The sequence below is a fragment of the Myotis brandtii genome, unplaced genomic scaffold, assembly GCF_000412655.1.
Source record: "Myotis brandtii unplaced genomic scaffold, ASM41265v1 scaffold363, whole genome shotgun sequence".
Taxonomy (NCBI): domain Eukaryota; kingdom Metazoa; phylum Chordata; class Mammalia; order Chiroptera; family Vespertilionidae; genus Myotis; species Myotis brandtii.
In genome coordinates this window covers 5,721,200-5,748,835 of record NW_005363938.1, presented here as the reverse complement: position 1 = coordinate 5,748,835, position 27,636 = coordinate 5,721,200, and the positions used below count along the sequence as shown (strand labels likewise).

General features: G+C 45.0%; 1 protein-coding gene across 1 annotated transcript in view; it reads left to right on the top strand.

Annotated features, from left to right (window-relative positions):
• Nucleotides 1–27,636, top strand: part of WBSCR17 (Williams-Beuren syndrome chromosome region 17) — a 421,415-nt gene that overhangs the window by 372,292 nt on the left and 21,487 nt on the right. Inside the window, exons 8-10 of the mRNA XM_005872044.2 lie at nucleotides 17,535–17,720; nucleotides 19,999–20,136; nucleotides 26,984–27,079. Of these exons, the coding sequence (XP_005872106.1) occupies nucleotides 17,535–17,720; nucleotides 19,999–20,136; nucleotides 26,984–27,079 (420 nt within the window). The remainder of the gene's footprint in view (nucleotides 1–17,534; nucleotides 17,721–19,998; nucleotides 20,137–26,983; nucleotides 27,080–27,636) is intronic.

Here is a 27,636-nt window from a genome sequence, read left to right as displayed (position 1 = left end):
AAGTGAATGAGAGAACCAGCAGAAAAGGAGCCTGAGGTCAGAGTGGGTCATTCCCAGTGTGGCCAGGGTATAACTGTGGGAACAGGGGGTTGCTGTGGAGGATGAGGGTCAGTGGAGATGGGCCAGCTGGGACATTGCTCAGCACTGGCTCCGTATGCAGCTCACGAATTAGAATCACACACAATGTCCCCATGCACAGCGGCATTTTAGGCCATCTGCTCCATCTGTGAAATCGTGGCACAAATGTGGCGTGCTGTACTAGATGAAGAACGGGGTGGTCGCTTCCTTGGAGGGTTAGGAAAATGCTTACAAGGGAGGGTCCCTGGGCTTTGCAAAGCGAGTGGGATTTGGATGGGTAGAGAGGAAGACAAGAGAGGACGGTCCTGGTGTAGTCGAAATGTGGACAGTCGTTGAGTTTAGAATGGTCAGGAAGTCTAATAGGGATGGTGGGGGAGGCAAGTCTGAGAGTGGAGGCTTGGGCCAAAGTAACAGATGGAAATAATGAAACAGGCCTTTTGATTTTTCTGGTTTGGTACTGCCCTCAGTGTATAGGTGAGGGCTGGAAGTCTGGATTCTGGCCCATGATGCTGTGTGAGGGATGAACATTGCTTAAAGGAATCCACAGAAAACAGATTTGAGGAGACCTGAACAGCATGGGGTGCTTTGATAAGACCCTCCCATGGACCAAGCTGTGCCTAAGTGAAGCCCACCCTCATCTCCAAGTCACACACCTGGGCCAAAGACTCCACTTTCTCCTCGTGATCTGGGCTGTGCCCACCAGTGTCCTGAGATGACAGCTGTCCATCACCCTCATCAGGCTGGTGTCGCTAATCCACCACTGGAGGGCCTTGGGCATGGCTCAGCTTGCTCCAGCAGGAGACATTGATCTATATCCCTCTTACTTCTGCCGTGAACACAAGTCACTGTGAGTGGCCTGGGAAACACCAAAAGCCGCCTGAACCGTAGCTTTCAGCTATTAAATGCTCGGTGAGCATGCACAAATCCTGTTACCCTGGTATCTGCTAAGCACAGCGCACTTCCTGGTGCTGGTGAAGCGTTGCTCCTACTGGCCACATGGAGCCTTTCGTTATGGCTTTATCCAGTTGAACCTCAGGTTAGTTCATCGAGGCCAGGGAGATGGTGGTTGATTACAGGGAGAACGCAACCTTTTTCATGAATATATCTTCGGCACCATTTGCTCTGAATAAGGACAATCATTTCTCACAGCCTGGAAACCATGTTATTTAGAAAATTAAGATAAGTGCAAAACAAAGCAAGATTGGGGGGAAAAATAACTTTAATCGTAGATTGCCAGAATGCTGACAGGAAGATAAATCATGCAACATTTTTCCCTGTGAGATTTGCATGAATATGATTTTTTACAGTTACTCTTCCACTAGTGGTGGTTAATTTTCAAATCAGTCATTTAATAGTCTCTTAGCCTGGGAGAAAAGATGGAAATCTCCATGCAGACTTCGAGTTGCCAATGAAAATCAAGCACCTTTTGATTTTACCTCTTGGAAAACATCTTTGTGGAGACATGAAAAATATCTCTTGAAAAACACATACTAATTTTTTTTTAAATTAGTCATAGCCCCCAAACAAGTGTCCATGCATCTGCAAGGAGTCTGTGATAGAATTAAGGGGTCCATAAACTTGGTCAGGATATAAAATGCATGCTGATGTTCACTCATCTCAGGCTGGTATTGGTGATTGTTTCGGTTATGAATGGAGACCACACATCTCCGTCCCATTAGCCACACTTACACTCATGTCTCCAGCACTAATCACAGATGCATGCACATCACATCCCAGATCTTGTGGATATCTTGAAATCTTAGGTACCCTCCTGTCTACTTTAATATTAAAGTGATCAAACCCACCTTAGATCTTGTTATGTAATGTGTTAAAGAAGTACGTGTTACTATATCATGACTTTTTATAAATTTGATAACTACATTTCGATGCAGTTGGGTTCACTGTGATTCTGTGCCTTTTGTTGTATTTAAAGCATTTTCATGACGAGAAGGGATCCATGGGCTGCACCGGATGGCGCAGGTGTCCCTGGAACAAATGTTTAAGGCTCTCTGCCCAGCTCCAAACAAGAAGATTCACGAACCTTGACAAAATGCAGATTCCCAGGCCCCTTCCCAAACCTGCGAAACAAGGATCTCAGGGACTGGAACCTGGGGCGTGTGTGTTTGAAAAGCTCCCCAGGTGAGAAGGATGCAGTCAGCCCAGGCCAGAGGAAACCTCTCACTTAGATCAGCAGTCGCCAACCGGTGGTCCTTGAACCACTGGTGGTCCATGAGGTCCGAAAGGTTGGAGACTGCTGACTTAGATGATCTGTAGCCCAATAACCAGGACTGCAGAATTGGGGGGTTGGTAGCAAGGCTGAGAGGCTCCATTGTAGAGGCTTCTGGAAGTATGTGTGGTGGGAAAAGGTGTGGAACCTAAGGGGGGTCAAGTGGCATTTGGACCCCACCTGGTTAGTATCTCCCTGAGCCTCAGCTTCCTCATCTACAACTCAGGGAGCACCTGCCTCATGGGCCTGTTGTGAGAATGAAATAAAATATCCTGGATCACCTTGCAGAGTGACTGACACATAGTAAGTCCCAGCTGCCACTTTCCAGGATGTTCTTGTCTGTGAGGCAGCAGCGATTCCGAGGCTGAGAAGGTGGTTATAGAATGGCAGCGAGACTTGGCTTCCAGCATTGCTAGGGCATTTCTCCTGCAGGTCACAGTGCAGCTGAGTTAGAGCAGCTGCTCCCAGGGTTCCCAGCATCAGCTGTCCCCTGCCCCTCGGGATGGGGCTGCCATGTCACCAGGAGAACCAGCTGTCTGCTGATGCCCCTTCGGTGATTCTGAGAGTATAGTGCCACTCCTGACTGACCAGTCCTTGCATGGAACAAAGTGTCTCATTTTGCCCAAGCAGCCCCTTCCTGTCTGCAGGCACTTTAAATCTCTTCTGTTTCTGAGAGGAAATTTAGAATGTTTTCCTAAAGCAGATCTTCAAGATAATAACAGGTGCTGTGGTTCCATGGGCAACTGACTGCCCAAGTCCTTCAAGATGAGATTCTTTGAAGGAAGGTTTTCCTTTGCAGACCTTCTTCTAGAATGTTCTATTGGTCAGTGCTAGTTGGGTTTCCCTAGGCCAGGGGTGGGCAACCCCTGGCACGCGTGCCAAACATGGCACGCCAGTAACTTTGCTGACACGCGAAACCCTCTCTTATAATCTTCCATTTACATTTTTTTCTCAATATCGACTTTTTTATTTTTCAGATACATTCAGTGTAGGTGCATCTTAAATAAATAAATAATTTTACATAACAAGTTATCTTAAAGACCATAGGTATGGATTGACAAGAGAGGGGAAGAGCAATTTCTATGCCTCTGCCTTAACTTTCCCTGCCCTCCTAGATCTGACCAGTGTTTGGGTTTCATCCACATACGCTTGTGAATCTTTGTTCTCAGTGATGAATTTTGTTAAGTCTCGTAATAGGAGTAGCCTGACGGATGAAAGTAGTAGCTCGTGCATATCTCTGAAGGTCACGAAATATAAACCTGATGTAAAATCTCTGTCATCAGTGATGCAGCAGCAAAAGTCCCACTGATAATATCAAATGGAGTCATAAAGTTTTCTGTCGGACTATCAGTGTACATGTATACATTAAAAAATAAATGTATTTTTCATCATCATATACTGTGTTTTTGTCGCTTGACTCGAATGAATTATTTCTTCAAGGTTCTTCACATACGTACACCTTAAGAGATATCAAGTAGGCATAACATGTTCTCAAAAAATTAGGGTTGGCACGCAGAAGAATTTTGAGTCAGAGATTTTGCTGGTTTTGGCACACACTCAAAAAGGTTGCCCACCTCTGCCCTAGGCAGTGTCATGCCATGAAATTCAGGGAAAATGTAGGAAGGATATTGTGTTCGTCAGCTTGTGTTGCCAGAACAGAGTACCACAGCCTGGGTGGCTGAAGCAAAAGAAATGTATTTTCTCACAGTTCTGGAGGCTGGAAGTCCAAGATGAGAGCTGGTTTTCTCTGACACCTCTGTCCTCCGCTTGTTGATGTCCGTCTTCTCTCTGTGTCCTCACAGGGTCTTCCCTCTGTGTGTGTGAGCCCTAATCTCCTCTTATTATCAGGCCTTTCACATTGGTTAGGGCCCACCTCAACGCCTTCTTGAAAGGTTCTGTCCCCAAGTAGCATCACATTCTGAAAGACTAGGGGTTAGGGCTTCAGCCTGTGAATTTTGGAAAGACACAATTGAGCCCATAACAGACATGATTTCCTTCTGCCCTCTAAGTACTTCTCATAGGATGCAGGGGTGGCAAGAAAATATAGGGGCACATGGCATCTGTTGGGAACATCAGACCTGATAAAATTCAATCACAGGATGGATTGTGCTTCAAATTCCCCGGGACAAAGGCCTGGGGTGGCCTCTGAAGGAACCCTAAGCTGATGGTTCTTTAAGCTTTCAGGTCAATGCTTTTCAATGTTATTCTGTCTAAGAACTAACAAAACCCAACCCCCCGCACCCCAGGGTTCTTACAAAAGGAAAAAAGGAGAGTACATTAAAGATAACACAGTGTCTCTCCTATGTTTTCTCTCAGCTAGACAGTGGGTAGACATATTTTGCTCAAGCCGGCTGTCTTTTTGACTGTGTTCTGTGAATGGGTAGTGTGCGCACGCATTCCGTCTCCCGGGCTCTGTGGGAGCCAGGCTGCCAGCTGCTTGCAGCAGCAGAAGCCAGCAGGTAGGAGATGACATTTTAGCATTGTTCAAATAGGCCACGGGCCTGGAAGAGATGCCGGACACAGTGTTCAGAGAGCATGAACAAAGCAGCACTGGGAAGAACTGTTTAAAAATTTAAAAGACCATTTCTCTTTATCAGCTCCGCTGCTGGCTACTATTCCAGCAATTTCCAAAACATGAAATTGGCCCCAAGCAGGGCAGAGAATAGAATGAGATGGGGCAGATGGTGACATTTTCAATATTCAGGTGCAATAGCCAGCCTCCATGGAAGCTGAGGAATGAGTTGTTTTCTGGGAGAGAAACAGAAATAAGATTATTAGATTGGCCTCAGGGAGGCCACTTGCTTCAGGACATCTAATCCATGCAAAGCATGGGATTCCTGGACACATTTTACAGTTCTACACACTTAAAAGGCAAAATACAGGATGGAGAGTAGCTGGGTCACTCTGGCCACTGGAACAAGCAAACCTCCAAATCTCAGTGTCTTAACTGGGATTTTAGTAAAAACCCATTGAAGATATTTATGGTTGGCAGGTGGCCTTCCTTGTGGTTATGTGGGCCCTTGTATTCTTCCATGTGTGGTTCTTCCACCTTCAACAGGTGACTTCCAAGGTCCCTGTGCAGTGGGAGGGAGGGTAGAGAAGGCACACCAGCTCCTCAAGCACATTAGACCTTGGGTGGCACACTTTCTCTAGGCTCACATGAGGAGTCTTCCAGCACACCTAGCTGCAAGGGAGGCTGGCACGCGGGTGTCCACATTGCAGCCTGTGTCCCAGAGAAGTTGGCCCAGATTTTAGTTCTTTTGGGGACTAAATTAGAAGTTAGAGTTCAATGGAACTGAGATTCATCATTTTCTCAGCATATGAGTATCCCCTCTAGTTGTTAGGATTCTTTCCTGATCAAAGCTCCAATGTTTGCATTAAAAAATTAAAGAGATTGTGAAACCTACTGGTGTTGTAACTCTTCAAGCTGCCAGCCTCCAGCTGCTGGCCCAGATTCCCTTAGGAGACTCATGGTTTTGAAGTTTCATTTTGTGCCAAGACCCAAGCAAACCAAGATCTGTGTTTGTCTTTCCCCTGCTTTAAATTATCCAACATCCCCAAGAGCACTGCATCAAATGAAGGCCCAGAATTTCTGGTCTTCACTCTCCTATGGGGTAGCTTCCTTACCCATAAGACCCCCACCCAGGTGCTTGTTCACTGTCAGCCATTTGCCCCAAGCCCCTGGGCCCTGCTCCATTCTGCAACATGGAACATCATCTCTGTCTCTTTGCTGGCCTATAGCTCATCATCATTTTCAGAAATCCCCCACGTCCCCCACATCCAGTGCATCTAACCCAATTACTAGTCCAACATTTTGAAAGCTAAGTGACATTGTTAGCAGTTTATGCAAAAAGAACAGGCTGGTATGGAATCATCAGAAGGATTCTGAGGTGGCTTCAGTCTTGGAGGAAGCAGTGGGTGACCCAGCTCAGGAAAGCAGGACCAGGGTGCTCCCAATGCTTCGGCAACCCTGGCCATGAACCTTCTCTTTAGCTAATTGACTGCCTGCAAGGGTCTCAGTGTCTTTCTATCTTTTGAGTGGAATGGAAGGTGGACTCACCTTCTGTTTAAATTTAACTTACTCTTTTCCTTTGCCGAGCCTGGGAACCTGGGTGTGTGTTCACTTATCACTGTGGTCCCCTGTGTGTACCAGTTCACAGGGGAAGCAAGTGCATATCATGCTCCTCCTCTTGGCTGCAGGAGAAATTAAAACCTTCCTACACCTGGACACTGCTTCTTCATGATCTTCTACCATGAAGGCAGTGTGTTGGTGATGCCGGTCTGGTAGGGATATCCAATCTGCTATGTATGAATGGCAACAGGGATTACGACAGGTTGGAGGCCTGGTACACTGCCCAATTCCTGGAGCTCCTACAGGAACTGGAGAGGAAGAGCATGAGTGACAACTTCTCATGTCCTCAATTGATGCCTTTCCTCTCCCTAGTGGCCTGACTGCAGGGACAGGACCCAGAAACCCACACCTCCTCTTTCTGTGAGCATCTCACCCCCAGTGCTGCAGGAATTCCAGATGGTGCTCAGGGTCCCTCTGACTTTCTAAGTGATTGTCCTTAGTCTCTGAACCTCCATGAATGCCCAACACCACCTTCCACTCTAGGAAATCCTTGACCCTGACCCTCTGGGGGAGAGTAAGAGGTTCTGTGGATCTGCCCAGCCAGGTAGGGTAGAGCCCAGCCCACCAGAGAGCCCACATCCAATAGCAGGTCTCTACCTTGGGCAAAAGCCTGAATGTGCACAAAGGGGCTCATGGTACCCGGATGGTGAGACCTGCAACCCTGCACCAGAATCAGCAGGCCTCACTCTCACCACAGTCATCAGGTCATCATCTCCAGATGTCCCTCCCGTGGGCATCACACAGAAGTCACGGTGTCGTCACTGCTCAAGACACAACTCACTTCATAGCTGCACTTGTGGTCAGCCACTAATAGCTAACTTGGTGTTGGTGTTGTTTTTTCAGCATTTACTGTGAGCTGCCATTGTGCTATTAGTGGCTGACCACAAGTGCACGTTGGTTACCCTATTCCTTTCTCACAACAACCCTCAGATCAGGTGCTCTAAGTTATCAGCTGCACTTCAAGGCTGAGGAAACCAAGGTTCAGGGATGAGAGTAGCCAGGCTGCCATGTAGCAGAGTCGGATGTGGCCCAGTGCTCCTCATCTAACACGGACCTTTCATGATTGCATGCTCTACAGTTGCCCAGAAATTACCTTTGGGAAGCATAGAGCCAATGGGCCCAAAAGGACATTGGCACTCTGTTCTGAGCGGTGCCTTACAGGGTCCTCATGCCCACTTCCTGTCTGCAAAGGTGGTCCCTGCCGTCCCTTCGCCAGCTCTCATCACCATACCTCTCTCTCGACTTCCCAACTCTCTCATTGCTGTTGGCTCTGTCTTGGCCTCAGATCCTGGTCTTGGGTGCCTGCACCTGACCACTTGTTGTGTGGGGCTTTTCAAGTTCTGCCTCTATCAGGGTATCGCCACTGATCCAGACTTTGGTATGTACCCTCTGACTCCCAACTTTGTGACCTTGAGTGAGGGGTCCTCACATCTCTATCCCCAATGAGGAGGGAGACTGGGCCTCCCCTGGGGAAGAGAGCAGGGGTAGGTAAGTAGCCAGCCAACGTTCTCTCCAAGGCATGTCTCAGGCAGGCCCTCTTGGCTGCATTGTAATGAATGGAAGGTGGTTACTAGCATTAGATGATGGCCAATGGCAGATGCTTCATCTGGTGGATCTATGGTGGGCTGATTAGTCCTGGCTTTGCCCTAGTCGTAGTCCCAAACTTCTGGCAACCCTGCAGCCACTGTTCCCTTCTGCAGATTTCTGGAAAGGATAATTGGCAAGGCCTTTTATTTAGCCCTGACTAAGTTGGTTTCAGGGAGGGAGCTCGGGCACTAGAGACATTGATCACCTTTGAGGGCCTTTGAACCATGGTGATAGGATGCATTCTGACGCATGAGAACATTCTCATTTCCTCCCAGATCTCTGTACATGATCACAAAACTCTGGCCCTTTGGTGTTAAAAACACAGTTAAATAGTGTTCATTTTTCTCCTTTGGTTAAGCACGGTTCACCTGTAATTGCACCCTACCAGCTCCTCTTTAATCCTAGGCAAATGTAGAGGGAGAACATGGGTGCCCAGGTCAGGAAATGAAGGCCCCTCTTCTGGCTGCTTTCTCACCAAGGTTCTAAAGCGATCTTCAGCACTTGCCTAGAATTCTAATTTTAAGCTCTAAGGAAAGAGCAAAGACGGTGAGTAGGACCCCTGTCTAAATTATCTTTCTATCCCTGGCAGCATTTAGCTCTGTGCTCTGGTCTTAGTAAATATGTGCGAGGTATTGAATGGAATGACTGAAGAAGGTGAATTATTTACAAGTTAAAGTCATCAATCAGGCTGGGTGCAAAGACAGGTAACATGCTTAACACCTACTTAGTCGGAGCGGCTCTTGCAAAAGGAGGGACTGTCCAAAGGAAGGAGTCAGTGAACAGGGCAGAGATAGGAGGACAGAACAGGAGCAGAGGACGCTGACATGGGGAACTCACTCATAAGTGGGTGGGAAAGAGGGAGTGGAGGGAAAGAGAGGAAGGTAAACAAGTGAGGGGAAGTCAGGGCGCAGCCGACCTAAAAGTGGGCAACTTTGTACTATTTTCCTAACACAGAGGCCCAGGCCCTCTCTGACAATAACATGCTGTAAGGCAGGGGTAAGTTTGAAATGGGTGAGCATAGACCCGGTATTATTCCACCTTCCCCCCAATATTATCCTTTTAAGTGCAAAAGCAATAGCGACAAAAATCAAAAGAAGCAAGCTCTCCCAACACTTCTTCCAGGCTCGATAAATCAAGCTGCTTTCCCCGTGCACGTCTCCCCTCCTCTGAATCACATGTCTCTTACAGACTTCATTTTAATTCCTCATCTGGTATTAAGAGAAATGACTGGCATCGACTGGCAACAGAATCCAGGTATTTAAGCGTTCTTGTCACTGTGGTAGCTAAATTGAGATATGTCTTGAGGTCCATATTTGTAAATCCCTGCTTCTGAGAAACAGTAATAAATAAAGCAGAAGAATTAAGATTGAGTTCTCACAAAAGGACTGTAGGAGCAAAGCCATTACGTGATCGTCCAATTTCGTGGGATAGAATGTGCATCAAAACTGGGAAAAGCCAGCTCGCTGTCTCCAGCATGGCAGAGGGGGTGCTGAGGACCAGGGGCATCTCTGGGGGCCCTGATCTTCAGGAGGGTGAGCCCAGGCCTCTGGGAGGTGGGTTACCAGGTTGTCCCTAAAATGATGGGGAGGATGGGAGTACTAAATCAGGTGTTCTCTTGGCCAGAAATCTGTGTTGCTTTAAACAGATTTTATCAGCAGACAAAAGGCTTAAATTTGCCTGCCCTTGGATTACTGAATGGAGTTGTTTCTGTGTTGAATGTTCCTCTGATGTTGTTTTTAACGATGTAAATGGGTTTAAATGGCTTCTGAAGTGACTTCAATCTGCTACCAGGAAGGATTCCTGTCCCTGGAAGGAGAAGGCTGTGAGACTCCCAAAGGCAGGGCTTCCCTCACCCCCGATGGGGAAGGAGAAGAGAGGCCCCACCCACGACAGGACTTCCAGGTTCTGTGGGTCAGGTACATAGGTCAGGCCTTGAAAGGAGGTCATAGGAGGGAGGATACTGGTGTTGAAGGCCAGATGCCTCCACTTCTCCTTAGGGGGTGGCCTTGAGGGCTACAGGAATCCCTGTGGCCCCAGAACACCTTATTACCCAGAATGTCTGGAGCTGCTGGTCACAAACCACAGGAAGCCATCAGAGCGTTTATTTAATTCTGGGCTCTTGGACTTCCCTCCCCCCACCTTTTTTTAAAGGGGTAAACTTTTTTTTTTCTTATACTCCAAATCTCCATGACAAAATATAGAGGAAAATATAGAGAAAATTGTGTTCTCTTCTCTCCTGAGAGGTGTCAGTGGAATTTCCTGTTCCTTCAGGTATGTGAATTGGGAAGAAAGCTCACTGAACACAGACTGGAGGCCTTCATAGAGAAGGTTTATTTCCTGTGCCCCTTTCTGGCTGCCTCACCAGTTTTAACTCCCTTGGAATTCTCCCATTTGAGTCTCAGTATTTGTCATTCTTTCATCTGATCAATGAAAGAAAGTCCAAACCTAGAAAGAAACTTTATAAGAGTTTATCTGAGCCAAATCTAGGGACATGCCAGAAAGCAAGATCTCAGTGGATTGAGAAAATGCTCCGGAGAATGGCCACTTTGCAGGTTACTTAGTACATCAGAATCAAAGATAAAACGGAAGGAGGGTTACATGGAATTCATTGGTGGTAGGTTAACGAGGCAGGAGAAAGCAACAAGGGAAATCTCAAGGGTTTGATTAAAAAGGAAAATGGAGAATCACATACTTCTTTTTGTTGGTGGGTACAGGATAGTTACATTTACCATGTACCGCATATAGAGATGGTGTGCAGGCAGCAGGATAACAATGAGGGGTTTCATGGCCTTGTGCTCTCGTGACAGCCGTTGTGCCTTGAAGGGTCTAGGAAAAGAAGATGACTCTGGTATTTCAAAGGTATGTTATCCTAGATGCGTAAGAACAATGTACTGGACTCATGTAGGGTAAAGATTGACCTTTGCTTAGGAAGCTGGAGGCCTGGGAGGTGACTACCCGCTGTGGCCTGCCCAGTTAGGACTTTATGATCAGAACAGCATATGTGGTTACTCGTGGTCACTGAGCTTGTCAGGTCTGCTATGTGGTCCCTTTTACATTCATAACAGAAAAACTATACATAACTTGTGAGGATAATGTAGCTCATGAATAGTGACATCTGTAAGACATCAGAGTAGGACTCTGCATCATTATTGGGTAGACTTCGGACTGCAGAGTTGCTTCGCTAGGTTTGGCTGAGAGCCCTGACTGGACAGTGTGGGGCATCCATGGTTACCATGGGAGCAGTTACAGACCTTGTGAGTGAGGATGGTGTAGAGGAGAAAAAAATCTTTCCTCTACCCTTCTAGGCTCTCAGTTGGGGCCCCTGTAACAAAAGACAGGTTAACAAGAGAAGATCAAGCAGATATTGATTAGCATGCTTATCTCATATATACTTAGGAGAAACTCAGAAAGGAGTAACTCAAAGGGGTAGCTTAGAATTGGGGTGTGGAGGACACCAGTTAGCTGAGTCATCATTATCATCGTTACTCCCAGGCTAGATTTCCAACCCCACGGTCTCCTTATGCTTTCTGAGCAGAGGATGTGCTGGATTGTTTCTAGAAGGTTTTTCCACAATCAAGCACTGAATTCACAGGCCAGACTGGTAGGCCAGTGAGCTGCGCTGGCTCTTCCAGACAACCAGTCTCCCCTCAGATGTCCAGGCCTGTGTCTGAAGTGCATGTGTGGACTATGCCTTTCAGAGACCTGGCCACCACTCTTCCTCAGACATGCTCCTCTCAGCTCCCTCATCCTGTCTCTCCCCACTCAGCCCCAGGCGAGTGAGGAAGACCAGCATCTCAGCCCAAAGCAGCATCTTGCTTTCTACTCCATACATATGCCCTACGGCCCCTCCATTCATTAATACATTCACATTGTCATTCGAACAAGAATTTATCAGGCATGCACTTGTGTGCCAGGCACAGTGCTCATGGAGCTAGCAGCTAGGAAAGAAGAGAAGGTAATGTGCTCACAAAATCACAGCTGTGGTAAGTGCTACATGAGGATGTGATGAGGGCTCTGACTTTCTGGGGGGCTTCCCTGAGGAAGCAATGATTGAGCTAAAGGCTAACATAGAAATTAACTAGGTGGAGAGTGGAGGAATGAGAGGCAGGGGGATAAAGAGATTTTGAAGCTGGAAGGAGTGTGGCACCCGGAAGAATAGAAAGCAGGATTATTGGGGGAAGTGCAGTGATGATGCTGGTGGGGCAAGGAGATGCAAGTCCTGGAGGGCCACAGTCAGATTTTGGGCTTCATTCTCAGAGCAGTGAGAGCCAGGAAGTGTTCCGAGGCATGGCGTGATCAGATCACACCACCTGCTGCTGAGTGGAGCTGTGGAGTGGTGGTTGCTGTGGTCTAGGTGGCAGCTTAGAGTGATGGTGGAGGAGGAGGTGGCTTGGTGGTCATGGTGGGTATGATTGGAAGTGAGTGGAGCTGAGCCATGGGGAGGAGTCGTCATCTGCAGGACTTGGTGGTGGACTGGCCAGTGCTGAGGAATGGAGTGCTCAGGAGAGCACCAGGGTTTCTTTCTGGCTCCTGCTGCTTCCTGTTCAATTTGAATGATCGTGGTGTGTGGTGGGGAGAGGGCTCTGGGCTTCCTCCTGTAACAGCATCTGAGGCTCTTTCCAAAATTGCAATGCTCCCGGGGGTGCTGAGAGCACATCTGAAAAATGGCTTTCACGAAATCATGGCTCTTAATGACAGAGTTGAAAATTCTCACTAGGTTACTTTGGCCCAAACCTCCTCATTCCTGAATACTTCCCGCTGCCCATGATAAACAGCTGGTCTCTTAAAATAGGGGGGATAAGACTTGACCTTGAATATTTGAATTCTTATAGTGGTTTCCAAAGGGGGCCACACAAGAAAATCCACTGGGGTTCAAGAGGGATATAATAATGCTTCCCTTTTCATATCATTTTCAATTTCTATATATATGTTAATTTATCATGTGTAAAATATATTAGTACAGTAGCATGTGCATATAATTTAAAATGGATAAACTAAACATATTGAAGGATATGCTTTAATTTTTTTCCAGAGGAGAATGAATATCAAAAACGTTTGGAGGCCACTGCCTACAAGAATAGATGATATAAGCAAACCAGTCACATTGGTTCTGACTCCTTGGCGTCCCCCACAGCTTTTCACCTGCACCTGGCAGTGGCTTTAGGCTCCCACACTTTCCTCCCTTGCTGACCTCAGTGACAGCGGCCCTGGGAGAGCGTGGTCTGGGCAGCACCTGGCACATTAGATGCCCTGCCTCTTGTCAACACCTGGAACCACTGCCAGGCTGAACTGGCTTTGGCCAGGCACATCCTAGCTTCTTCAGCCCCTGTGATATAGAGTCATAACACCACAGCCTCAGAAAAGTCCTAGACTAGTGGTTCCCAAACCTGGTTACACATCACAACATAAAAAGTGGGGGAACTCTTTAAACACCCAGCTCCACCCCTGGAGAATTAGATTCTTGGGGCTGGGGTGGGACCCAGACATTTATAATTTTTAAAAACTCTCTTAGTGATTCAAAGGCATAGCCAGGCTTTGGAACCAGCCATGTAAGACAATTTCTCATCCTGTCCTTGAAGGAAAGATGTGAGACTTCAACTGAGAAAATATAGAGGACAATCAGGGAGACCATTGACCAGGCTGAGGTCCAGGGGTAATTTTGGGAATACCTATTTTTCCTAGTTTGATGACACAATCTTTAAGGATCTAAGGAGTTAGTGAAATATTTATTAAATGTTATGAGTTGAATGAATGAAAGAAACATTCATCAGTTGGAAATAAACCAGCACACTCTTGAAGACTTTCTCCCTCTCCCTCTCCCTCTCTCATGATGGTGGAGTACCAATGCCACCTGCGCACTGGCATCCCTCTCCCATAGTGTCCTCTTCTTCTTCCAGGGCATCAATTGTTCTGAAGCAGAAGAGATGTATTTTGTCTAAGACTTCTTAGGGCCTAGAGTTCTCTCTCTCTCTCTCTCTCTCTCTCTCTCTCTCTCTCTCTCATTTTTGTTTTGTTTTGTTTTATTTTTTCCCCTTTCTTACCTATCTCCTTACCCCTCTCCCCTTTGTAAACTATCAGCTTGTTTTCTTTATCTATGGATCTGTTTCTGTTTTGTTTTGTGTATTCATTTGTTTTGGGTTTTTTGTTCACATATAAGTGAAATCATATGGTATTTGTCTTTCTGTGTTTGACTTACTTCACTTAGCAAAATACCCTCTATCAGCAGTTTTCAACCTGTGAGTCGTGACCCCTGAAAATACATCCTGCATATCAGATATTTACATTACAATTCATAACAGTAGCAAAATTACAGTTATGAAGTAGCAACGAAAATAATTTTATGGTTGGGGGTCACCACAACATGAGGAACTGTATTAAAGGGTCGCAGCATTAGGAAGGTTGAGAACCACTGCTTCCATTCGTGTTCTTGCAAATAGCAAGATTTCATTTTTTGATGACTGAGTAATAGTCCATTGTATATATGTACCAGATCTTATTTATCCATTCATCTATCAGTTGACACCCAGGTTTCTCCAGACAGAGAGGGACTGTGGTGATGTTATAGGAATCTGGCCCAGTGCCTGCCATGGCAATTCACTCTCTTTTCTGGGTCCAATAGAGTCTGAGAGCCCCTTGCCCCACCCCAGACTATACAGGAAGAACCGAGTGGCTGTGAGTTGGTTCTCACTGAGCATGCCAGCTGATAGCCACATGGCAGATCCCAGCACAGGAAGCCAGGTTCCTGCCACACAGGACAGGAGTGTTGCATTGCCTGCCTCCCAGCCTGGGACATCATCACTCCCTTGTCATTTAAGAGATTTGGGATCTGACACAGGGTGCAACCAGGCTCCTCTTCCCTTCTCACCTCTACTTCCAACAAGGCCACTTGAGCCTTCTCATGAGCATAATCACACTGCGGGCTTTGGAGCAATACTGACCTTGGTCTGGACAGCTTACCAAGGATTGGCACCAAATAGGCCTGGTTGCAGATTCTGTTCCCACTTGGTGGCTCTGTTCTTGGAACTGGGTTCCTGGCTTTTGCTGAAGCTTTTCGTATACCTGCACCTGTGATCCCTGCTTGGCACCCGCCCCTTCTTGGCTTTCCTCAGTCGTCCTGAACCTCCCCAACACGGAATCCAACCCTGGAATTTCTTTTCTCCATCTCTCTGTGGACTTATTTATCTGTCTATCGATTTATTTATTTTGTCACAGCTTTGTTGAGATATTCACATACCATTATAATTCACCCATTTAAAGTATACAACTCAGTGGCTTTTTAGAATATTTAGAGTTATACAGTGATCAACACAATTTTAGAAGATTCTGTTCACCCTAAAAAGAAACCTCATACCTACCAGCAGTCACTCTACTTTCTCCAAACCCACCCCAGCCCTAGGCAACTGTCAGTTTACTTTCTGTCTCTATGGATTTTCTTATCCTAGACATTTCATGTAAATGGAATCATGCAATATACGGTTCTTTGTGACTGGCCTCTTTCACTTAGCATAATATTTTCAAGGTTCGTTCATATCGTAGCATGTATCAGTATTCCATTTATTTTTATTGCTAAATAATATTCCATTGTATGGAAATACCACATTTGTTTATCCATTCATCAGTTGATAAACATATGTGTAATCCAAGGTCATGAAAATATGCTCTTGTATTTTTTTCTAAGAGTTCTACAGTTTTAGCTCTTACATTAAGTCTTTGATCCATTTATAGTTAATTTTTGTAGAGGTAGTGGCCCAAAGGCATTCTTTTGCAGTTGTCCAACACAATTAAAAGACTATTCTTTTCCCCCATTGAATTGTCTTGGCACCCTTGTTGAAAGTTGAATCTTTAGATCAGTTTGGGGAGTATTGCCATCCTAACAATATTAAGTTTTCTCATTGGTGAGCACAAGCGTATTTTCGTTTATTCCCTGAATCTTCTTTAAAAATATTTATTTATTTATTTATTTGGGAGGGAGGGAGGTGAGGGAGGGGGGGGAGAGAGAGAGAGAGAGAGAGAGAGAGAGAGAAGAGAGAGAGAGAGAGAGAGATCCATTTGTTGTTCCACTTATTTATGCACTTATTGGCTGTTTCTTGTATGTGCCCTGACCAGGGATCAAACCCACAACCTTGACCCATTGAGACAACATTCTAACCAACCAAGCTACCCAGCCAGAGCCCCCTGAATATTGAAACTATCAAATGTCCATAACTGTAGAACTTCATGTCTTTTTTGCAATATTTTGCCTCCCTGACTTGACTTCCTTGTAATGGGTCTATCTCAACCCAAGGGGACACCTAGTTATTAGGTTGCAAATCAAACTAGTCTGAGCCACCACTGTCTACAAATCCCTTAGCTCACTGTATCCTCATTGAAGGCATGAGCAGTGAAAGAGGATTCTTGGTGATGGGGAGAATGTTCCAGAGGTATATGATTTCCCTGTGATATAACCAGAGTTGGGAAATAGAAACAGAGGATCACACACATCTGAATTGTGCCACCAAATTTAATCAATAAAGGCCCAGGAGAGGTGGACAAATCCTCAAGGATGCAGGTTTCCGGGAGACTAAAGGTGAAATGGCTTGAAATGACCCCGTCTGGGAGGAGCATACTTTGTGCCGACCTGAGTCAGTTCACCAGCACACTGTCATTTATGGAGAGTACACAGGAGCTCACAGCAGGACATCTCACAGGTCCCTGAAATTTCTGTGTCTTCTTCCTCTTTTCCCAAGAAGCAAGGCATTTCACTTTCACAAATTAATCCTCTGGGCAATCAGACATGCTTTGTTTTTCCTGCCTGGGACTGAGAGTGGTTGGATGGCCCAGCTTTCCCCTGGAAGCAGGACCTGGGAGCCTGGACGCCTGCCATGCCCAGGCAGAGAACAGCAGGGGTCGCTTCCTTGGGCTTTTGCATCTCTCAAAGGCAACCATCATTCCAGCCTTCCACCTGAATACTCCAGGAACAGTGATGCCTGTACATGATCTTATTGGGGTGGATGCTTCCAGAATGCTGGGCACCTGTGCTCTCAGAACTCCACATTGGAGCATATTAACAGTGCAGAACTATACCCCTGTATACTTTGTGCTGATGTGAACAAAGATGGTCTGTTTTTTAGTTTGAATTTTCCAGTCTAGATCTGCAGGGCACAGTTCCAGCGGGTGGGGGGGAAAATCTTTATGGATGCCAATGCACCACTGAGAACAGAGAAAGCCATGTGTCCCCGGGAGCACCTTTATGGGCCACTCCTACCCAGAGCTGGATTTTAATATTCTAGACTATTATATCTATAAAATTCCCGCAAATCTTTTCTACCTGTTTTAATTAGGTTAGGTTAGGGTAGGTTAGGTTGTTAGGGCTGCGGTTACAAACGAACCCTGAAATCTCATATGGCTTTATATGTTAAAATGTTATTTCTCACTCATGCTAGGTCTCCTGAGCCATTGCCTTGGGACCTCGGGGAGGGGCAGTGACAGCTGGGAATGCCTGTCAGGCTAACGAAGTCCTTGCACCTCCAGGTATGGCTCTGCGGGGGCAGCATGGAGGTCCTGCCTTGCTCACGGGTGGCCCACATCGAGCGGAAGAAGAAGCCATACAATAGCAACATCGGCTTCTACACCAAGAGGAATGCTCTCCGGGTGGCTGAGGTCTGGATGGACGATTACAAGTCTCATGTGTACATAGCGTGGAACCTGCCGCTGGAGGTAGGGTCCAGCAGCCCTCCCCGTCTTCCAAGTGATCCTTGTGTTGGACGGGACATTGGTCCCTTTAAGAAGCTGATGCTTCCTCCCCAGAAAGATGCTCAGACTTGCAAAATTATGAACACATTTTGAGGGGGTCCACAGAGCTCCAGTTTTTAGAACCCTGTACAGGGGGACGGTGACAACAGAAACCTCAAAATCTATTTACAAGGACTAGAAGGGTCGTATTGGGTTAGTCCCAGTCTTATTATAGTCACCTGGATGCCCTGCTCTGAACATGCACTGTGCTCAGAAGATCCTTGCCCAAAACTTTTGGCACCAGACCCTGTCATCTGCTCTAACGGCTTGCCCTCCCGTGGAGCTCCAGCTGCCTCATGACAGGTGTCCCCGCTGTCTGCTGAATCCCTTGTTTCCATGGCTCTTCAGCTCTTCCCCTTATTCTGCCCAGAAGGTGGCCTAGGGAAATGCCCGTGTTACTGCAGCCCTTTGAGTCCCAGCCCTGCCACCTACTAGTTATGAGATCTTGAATGAATCCATTTAGACAGCCTTTGTACCTTGGGTTCCTCAGCTGTAAAACAGGGATAATAGCAGGTCCTCCTTCCTCGGTGGTTGTGAGAACCACATCTAAAGTACTAAATCTAAGTACCGGTGACATCCTTAGAGCAGCGCCTGGCAGGGATATGGGAATGCCGGTGAGTGTTGTTTGTCCTCCACGGCACAGCAGGGTGAGCCGAATCCCCAGCCACAGCTGGGTTTACCTCATCAGCCAGATGTCCATGCCATGTCCTTGAGAGGATTGCCTAGAACAGTGGTCGGCAAACTCATTAGTCAACAGAGCCAAATATCAACAGTACAACGATTGAAATTTCTTTTGAGAGCCAAATTTTTTAAACTTAAACTATATAGGTAGGTACATTGTTATTAACTTAATTAGGGTACTCCTAAGCTGGCCTTTGCTAAAAACGTCCTCAATCTGATTGAGGTACATTCGCTGAGGTTAACCCCTTCCAACTCTCCCATCCACACTCACCTTGTATACTTGTTCACATTTATCTCCTAGGGCTCCTGGGAAGCTAAACATGAGGCTTAGAACAGAGCATGGCAAAAATTAAGTGCTCGGTAAATGCTAACCTGATGTGAACCTAGTGTGATGTCCATTTTATAGATGGGTAAACCGAAGCTCTGGAGGTTAAAAGTGACTTGCTTATTAAGGCCCTGCACATAGCATGTGGCGGGGAGGGATGTGAAATCCAGTCTTCATTCACCTCTGCCCGCACCCTGTGATGTCAGCGGAATAGGTGTTATTTTTCCCATTTTGCAGATGAGGAGCTGTGACCTAGAATGGTGGTGTGACTGAGAGTCCGAAGACCTCAGGGCTGCCGACTATCCCAATGCCTTCTCCATCATTACAAACAACCTCTGTCCCTAATGCCAGTGTCCCCTACCACACTTTTCACAAGTGACCATTCTCATTAATCATGCTAAGTAAATTAAAACAAAGACTTAAATATCGGTGCCCAGGTTTGCTTTTGAATTTTAATGTTTGACATTTAAAGGGCTGTTCCTTTGGAAATCATTGTTTGGCTGCTGAGGATGAAGTCTTAATGAAATCATTGAACTCTCCTGGACCCCAAGATGCTGCCTGGCCTCCCCGCCTCTGTGGAGAGCAGCCTGCTCCCCTAGTTCAGGGCCATCTTGTGGCTGAGTCTGTGGAGTCATATTTCAGCTACTTTATTTCTCCCTGTCAGCACACAGCAGCCCATTACAGGTTCATTTCTATAAAAGCAGAGTGAATTATTCATTAGGACATTATTACAAGCTTTGCGATGGAAAATTATTTTCACTTCTGCATAAATGAACTCCACAAAGGGCCAACAAAGGGGGAAATTACACCTGTGCAGAAAAGAAAGACAGGAGGTGGGGCAGAGGCATCTATTTTCTTGTCTTAATCAAATAATTCCTCTGCTTGGCTCGGATAGTCACTCAGGAAATGTGGGAGAGGCGCAGCTGGGAATACAGGGTGCCCCATAGGGTGTCCCGGGACCCCTTTCGCACAGCGATGATCGGGGCAGCTGACTGAGGACCGAGTGATGCGCTCAGAGGACAGGAGTGTCTGGCTTGGGAATAGATGATCAAATAGGTGCCCTTCTTCCGACCTTCCAAATAAGCATGCAGAGAAATTAAGATTTCTCTCTGACTGTTTTCCCGAGCATGACGCTACCTGTGCTCTTCGGCCAGAGCTCCCCGGTCACTAATGCCCTTTGCTTCTCTCTCCTTTCAGAACCCAGGAATCGACATAGGTGATGTCTCTGAAAGAAGAGCCTTAAGGAAAAGTTTAAAGTGTAAGAATTTCCAGTGGTACCTGGACCACGTTTACCCAGAAATGAGAAGATACAATAACACCATTGCATACGGGGAGGTAATTAAGACCATACATGCTCTCAGCTTGGCTGGCTGAGCCATGGGTTGTATATTGCTTTGATGGGGGGTAATAAGGAACAGAGTCATTCATTCATTTACTCATTCATTAATTCATTCAGTGAGTGGATTTTGATGGTGCAGTCCCTGACAGCAGGGCTCTCACCAGCTGGTAGAAGAGACTAACGGAATGTTACAATGGGGCATGGGCCATCCTTCAGCCTGTGGTGTGGAGTGGCTGATGAGTTCTCTTTGGGACATTTGGATTTTGAAGTCCCCTGGGGCCTGTAAATGGGACATTCACTAGGAAGTTGGGTATAAAGTGAGGTGGGGACTGGAGCTCTCCATTGCTCAATGCTGTGGCCCAGAGCCATTTACCACCAAAGAAAGGGTGCAGATGCGCTTCTCGGATTTCCTATGATGAGATAATATCACCTTTTAACACCTGAATTTTTTCTTATTATAAATGTCATAAATACAGGTTTTAGAAAAGTTTTAAAATAATAATAATAGCAATGAACACTTACTGGGTGCTTTCAAAATGCCACGCACTATTCTAAGTGCTTTTTACATATGAATTCATTTCACTGTCACCTTATGAGGTAGTAGTATTATTTCCCATTGTATTGATAAGAAAGCTGAGACCTAGAGAACTTAAATGAATTACCTAAGTTTTACAGCCTATCAGTCAAGTAGCTGGGATTGGATCTAGGCATAGATAATGTGTACATTTTGATGTATGGTCTTCTTTATTGTGTGTGTATATTGTTTTTTACTAAAAATATATATTTTATATACTCACATATGTGCATTTTATACACACATTCTCCATCTCTGAGTATAGACTGATGCTAGCAAGGCTCTCTTTGACTTAGCGTGTTTACTCTTTCTATAGCTATGAATTTTCCTACTTTATGCCTGGTGCCTTTTGGATGACATTGGTTAATAAAATTATATAGTTTTTTAAGTGTACAGGTCTATAACACATCATCTGTATATTGTATTATGTGTTCACCATCCCAAATCAAGTCTCCTTCCATCTGAACTCTCCTGGACCCCAAGATGCTGCCTGGCCTCCCCGCCTCTGTGGAGAGCAGCCTGCTCCCCTAGTTCAGGGCCATCTTGTGGCTGAGTCTGTGGAGTCATATTTCAGCTACTTTATTTCTCCCTGTCAGCACACAGCAGCCCATTACAGGTTCATTTCTATAAAAGCAGAGTGAATTATTCATTAGGACATTATTACAAGCTTTGCGATGGAAAATTATTTTCACTTCTGCATAAATGAACTCCACAAAGGGCCAACAAAGGGGGAAATTACACCTGTGCAGAAAAGAAAGACAGGAGGTGGGGCAGAGGCATCTATTTTCTTGTCTTAATCAAATAATTCCTCTGCTTGGCTCGGATAGTCACTCAGGAAATGTGGGAGAGGCGCAGCTGGGAATACAGGGTGCCCCATAGGGTGTCCCGGGACCCCTTTCGCACAGCGATGATCGGGGCAGCTGACTGAGGACCGAGTGATGCGCTCAGAGGACAGGAGTGTCTGGCTTGGGAATAGATGATCAAATAGGTGCCCTTCTTCCGACCTTCCAAATAAGCATGCAGAGAAATTAAGATTTCTCTCTGACTGTTTTCCCGAGCATGACGCTACCTGTGCTCTTCGGCCAGAGCTCCCCGGTCACTAATGCCCTTTGCTTCTCTCTCCTTTCAGAACCCAGGAATCGACATAGGTGATGTCTCTGAAAGAAGAGCCTTAAGGAAAAGTTTAAAGTGTAAGAATTTCCAGTGGTACCTGGACCACGTTTACCCAGAAATGAGAAGATACAATAACACCATTGCATACGGGGAGGTAATTAAGACCATACATGCTCTCAGCTTGGCTGGCTGAGCCATGGGTTGTATATTGCTTTGATGGGGGGTAATAAGGAACAGAGTCATTCATTCATTTACTCATTCATTAATTCATTCAGTGAGTGGATTTTGATGGTGCAGTCCCTGACAGCAGGGCTCTCACCAGCTGGTAGAAGAGACTAACGGAATGTTACAATGGGGCATGGGCCATCCTTCAGCCTGTGGTGTGGAGTGGCTGATGAGTTCTCTTTGGGACATTTGGATTTTGAAGTCCCCTGGGGCCTGTAAATGGGACATTCACTAGGAAGTTGGGTATAAAGTGAGGTGGGGACTGGAGCTCTCCATTGCTCAATGCTGTGGCCCAGAGCCATTTACCACCAAAGAAAGGGTGCAGATGCGCTTCTCGGATTTCCTATGATGAGATAATATCACCTTTTAACACCTGAATTTTTTCTTATTATAAATGTCATAAATACAGGTTTTAGAAAAGTTTTAAAATAATAATAATAGCAATGAACACTTACTGGGTGCTTTCAAAATGCCACGCACTATTCTAAGTGCTTTTTACATATGAATTCATTTCACTGTCACCTTATGAGGTAGTAGTATTATTTCCCATTGTATTGATAAGAAAGCTGAGACCTAGAGAACTTAAATGAATTACCTAAGTTTTACAGCCTATCAGTCAAGTAGCTGGGATTGGATCTAGGCATAGATAATGTGTACATTTTGATGTATGGTCTTCTTTATTGTGTGTGTATATTGTTTTTTACTAAAAATATATATTTTATATACTCACATATGTGCATTTTATACACACATTCTCCATCTCTGAGTATAGACTGATGCTAGCAAGGCTCTCTTTGACTTAGCGTGTTTACTCTTTCTATAGCTATGAATTTTCCTACTTTATGCCTGGTGCCTTTTGGATGACATTGGTTAATAAAATTATATAGTTTTTTAAGTGTACAGGTCTATAACACATCATCTGTATATTGTATTATGTGTTCACCATCCCAAATCAAGTCTCCTTCCATCACCATTTATCCCCCCCTTTACCTTATTCTGCCTTCCCCCACCCACCTTTCTCTCTGGTAATCACCATACTGTTGTCTGTGTCTATGAGGGTGTGTGTGTGTGTGTGTGTGTGTGTGCGCGCCTGTGTGTGTGTTTGCTTAATCCTTTCACCTTTTTCACCCAGCCCTCCAATTCCCCTTCACTCTGACAGCTGTCAGTCTGTTCTCTATGAGTCTGTTTCTTTTCTTTTTCTTTTTTTATTGATTTCAGAGAGGAAGGGAGAGGAAGATAGAGACATCAATGATGAGAGAGAATCATTGATCAGCTGCCTCCTGCACTCCCCAAACTGGGGATCGAGCCCACAACCCCGGCATGTGCCCTGACCAGGAATTGAACTGTGACCCACTTGTTCATAGGTCAAAGCTCAAGCACTGAGCCGTGCTGGCCGGGCCTATGAGTGTTTCTATTTTGCTTGTTAGTTCATTTTATTCATGAAATTTCACTTATGAGTGAAATCATATGGTACTTGTCTCTCTCTGGCTTATTTCAGTTAGCATAATGCTCTCTAGGTCTACCTATGCTGTCACAAAGGGTAAGATTTCCTTTTTTATGGCTGAGTAGTATTCCATTGTGTAAATATACCACAGCTTTTTTATTCACTCATCTATAGATGGGCCCTTGGGCTGCTTCCAGATCTTGGCTATTGTAATAAGCTCCAGGTTAAACCATCAGGGTCCAGGCGAGGTGTCTCTCCTGAACGGGAATTAGGAAAGGGAAGCTTGCTTCTTACAGGTGCAATCTGTGTCATGCAGACTCCAGAGCCAGCCTGCTGGATGAATCCACTACCCAGAGTGGCTCCTCTCGGCTTTCATTCCTTCACCTGTGAAATGGGGGAAGGAAAATGCTTACTGCCTGGGATTGTTGGGAAGATGAAATGTAAGATGCGTAGAGTTCTTAGAACAGTAACTGGCACCCAGCAGTAATTATTAATAGGTCCTTGTCTTTTCTTCTTCAAATAAAAAAGCATGGTTTGGGGTATTTTGTTTGTTTGTTGTTATCAAAGTAAGATCAAACATAAAGGAAGCATTGGAAAATGGTGGGCAGTGAATGGATTATTTGTAAGACAATTAGGTAAATTGCCTAGCTCTTTGGAAAAGAAAACAATTTAGATTCTAACAGCTTGCCATATCCCGAAGTGAATTTCAGATGAGCTATAGCATTAAATGAAAGAAAAGAAACCATAATAGAACCATAGGGAAATAGATATGAATCTAATCTCTAAAAGGGGAAGGAAGGGCTTTCTAAGAATCAAAGCCATGAAAGAAAATGCAAAGGAAAAGGATAATGGATCTGAGCTCATAAATATTAAAGTAATCTATACATCAACCAAATAGAGAAATATCTGCCGAACTGGAAATAGGTATGCCATAAATACTGTAGATGAATGGATAGTATCATTAATATATAATGAGCCCTGAAAATTGATTTAAATAAAAATTTTAACCTAAATAAGAAAATTTAAAATCCCAGAGAAAAATAAAGTACAAAAGAAAATACAATAGTTGAAAAACACATGAAAATTTCTAATTTATTTTATAATCAAAGAAGTGAAAACTAATTTTAAAATACATTGCAGTAGCTTTTCTCCTACTACCGAGTGAACAAATACTCATTGTTAGAATATGTGCTGGTGCTTTGCCAGCAAGGTCTTGGTAATATAAAAAGCCACATATCCTCTCGTGAGAGTGCAAATTGAAATGAGCTTTTTAAAAAGCAATTTGAACCGCATGTATTACAGGGCTTAATGATAGCCATTCCACTCTTCTCCTAAGCAAATAATCTGAAATGAGGACACAGATTTGAGAGTAAAATTGTTCATCTTAGTGACTTTTTTTTTTTGATAAAAAATTCTGAATCTGACTTGAAGGTTAGTTAAATATACTATCTTAATGGTTTGAATATAGTTTGTAGCTATTTCAAAAGGTTTGTACAAAAGTTTAATGACTTGAGAAAAGTATCGATAATGTGATTCTTAAAAGCAAGTGGGACAGGCAGGTTTTGTGTGGGGACTTTTTCATGTCTCCCAGGTATCACTAGTGTTTATGTGATAAGATTATAATTAGAAGGACAAAATAGTATTAACAAAGGAAGAATGAAAATGGGGAAATGCGGGAAGATGGCCTCTTTTCAGTAATACCTTTAATGCATACATTCTGTAGAAAATATAAAGATGAAAACAAAACTTACTCCCAATTCCCAGGCATTGTTAACATTTTCAGCACCTTCAGTTTGCTGAGCTCACCATTATCTGAAATGTGTTTCAGATGGACTATTGCATTAAATGAAAAAAAAATCACACTAGTCAAATTTAGTTTGTAACAAAATCTACCATTATGTAGATACCACTGTTTTTTAAAATATATTTTTATTGATTTCAGAGAGGAAGGGAGAGGAAGATAGAGACATCAATGATGAGAGAGAACCATTTGCTGCCTCCTGCACTTCCCCCACTGGGGATAGAGCCTGCAACCTCCGCATGTGCCCTGACCGGGAATCAAACCGTGACCTCCTGGTTCATAGATTGACACTCAATCACTGAGCCACACCAGCTGGGCTATTTGCATTTTATACATTCGTTAAGAATAACTTTGTAGTCAAATTCAGTTCAGTGACAAAATTTACCAACATTCAGACAAGTGTAATTTAATGCTTACAACTGGTAGTTCTTGTCACCACACCAGACCCCAGCCAGTGACGAAGGCAGACAGACCCCTCTGAGCAGATGTCAGCCCTGGCATTTCTGCCTCACTGGACATCCAGTGCCAGTGTCCAGGCTTACTTAGGCAATCATTCACTTTTCATTCATTTTAAAATATTTTTACCTATATTATCTAGAATGTCTTAAAATAATTTTTAAAGAAAGGTGTGTATGCTTTATATCCTGACTGTTGCATGTATGAGACACTGCCTCCCTACATGCAAAAGCATGTCAGTGTGCACGAAACATGGGGCCACCAACTCCCCTGCTCAAAATACTGTGGTCGGTCCATACTACCCTCATGGCCTGGACTGCCCTAGCCCCTAGTTCACTTTTTCACTTCTTTTTTTTTTCCTTTAGGCATTATTATATGAAATATAATACATATACAGTGTGCATAAAGTATACATGTGCAGCATAACAATATAAAGCAAACATCCACATAGCTACTACCTGGCTGAAAAACAGAACGTTGCCAGGATCATTCCCACTATACCTTTTAGCATTTAGCTCAGGAGCCACCTCCCCTCCGTCTCTGAACCCCACTTCTTGATTTACCCAGTTAGTTCGGTTTCCATGGAGAACATAATCTGGAGGGAACCAGCCAGCATTGCCGTTTTCCCGCTGGTTGAGATTGCAGGGTGGTGGGTGGGTGGACATCCACATAGAACACAGTGCACCTGGAGGCCAAATTAGGGGACTTTTGTCTGTTCCTCCGAAGGTGCATTCTGAAACACTTGGTGCCTGGCCCGGTGTCTGCATTCAGTAGGTATTTTTTGAATATACAAATAAATATTGCTGGAGTCTGCATGAAAGGCCTTTGTTTGCTTTTTGATGACTGTTTTCCATGCCTCTGTGTCAGTAATGAACTGAGAAGCTGACCTGTGATTCCCAATGTTATTAAAACCAGCGTTGGTGCTGAAGCCACTTTGGAAAACCAATGGCTGACCAGTGTTTCTTTGTCCAAATGTTTCCTGAGATCCTTTTTCATGCTGGGGAGGGGGAGCTGTGTGGGTGAGGGTCACAGACGCAGGATTGGTGCCCACGGCATCCACTGAAGGGCTCTGCTAGAGGGATTACCTCGCAGATGCAGGCCTTGGTCCACATGGGGTGTCGCTTGACTTCCCATTGAGTGGCTGGGACCATGACATGGTGGAATGGTAGTTGGGCAGCAGCAGCTCCACCAGATGAGCTCTGATGGATGATGTTTTTCCTATTCCTGCAGCTTCGCAACAACAAAGCAAAAGATGTCTGCTTGGACCAGGGGCCGCTGGAGAACCACACAGCAATACTGTACCCATGCCACGGCTGGGGACCCCAGGTAGGAGCATCCTTGACCAGGAAAAGAGTAAATTCAGCGGCTTACAGGGGATTTGTGGGACTTCTGTTGTCTTCTACCTGGGTAGTTGTTACCTGTTCTGTGGGGAGAGTTCTGGTTGTTTCTCTGTGAGTCAGGGAAAAGGTACACAAGTGGTTACATCAGCACAGATATTGAGAGGATCAACGGGCATGGGTCATACAGAAAGGAAAATGTAAACTGGAGGATCATTTGCTAGTAGGGAAAAGTATGTGTTGTAATTATACCAAAAGCCTGCTTACAACTTCAAAGAAAGAGTTAGCACATTCCCTGGTGAAAACCTGATTGACATGTCCACCCTGAAAGGCCACCATCAGTTTGATCCGAAGAATGACCCGGTCTGTAAGTGTTGGTGCAAGAGCCAGGTGCCGACTGGGAAGGAGGAAGGTGCTTGCAGTGCATTTCAGAGAACACGTGTTCTCTGATCTCTCATTAGAACACACAAGATACCTCAAAAAGGACAGAATGATCAACCAACAAAGTGAAAACAGAGCCTGATAAATGAATTTCCTTTGACAGCT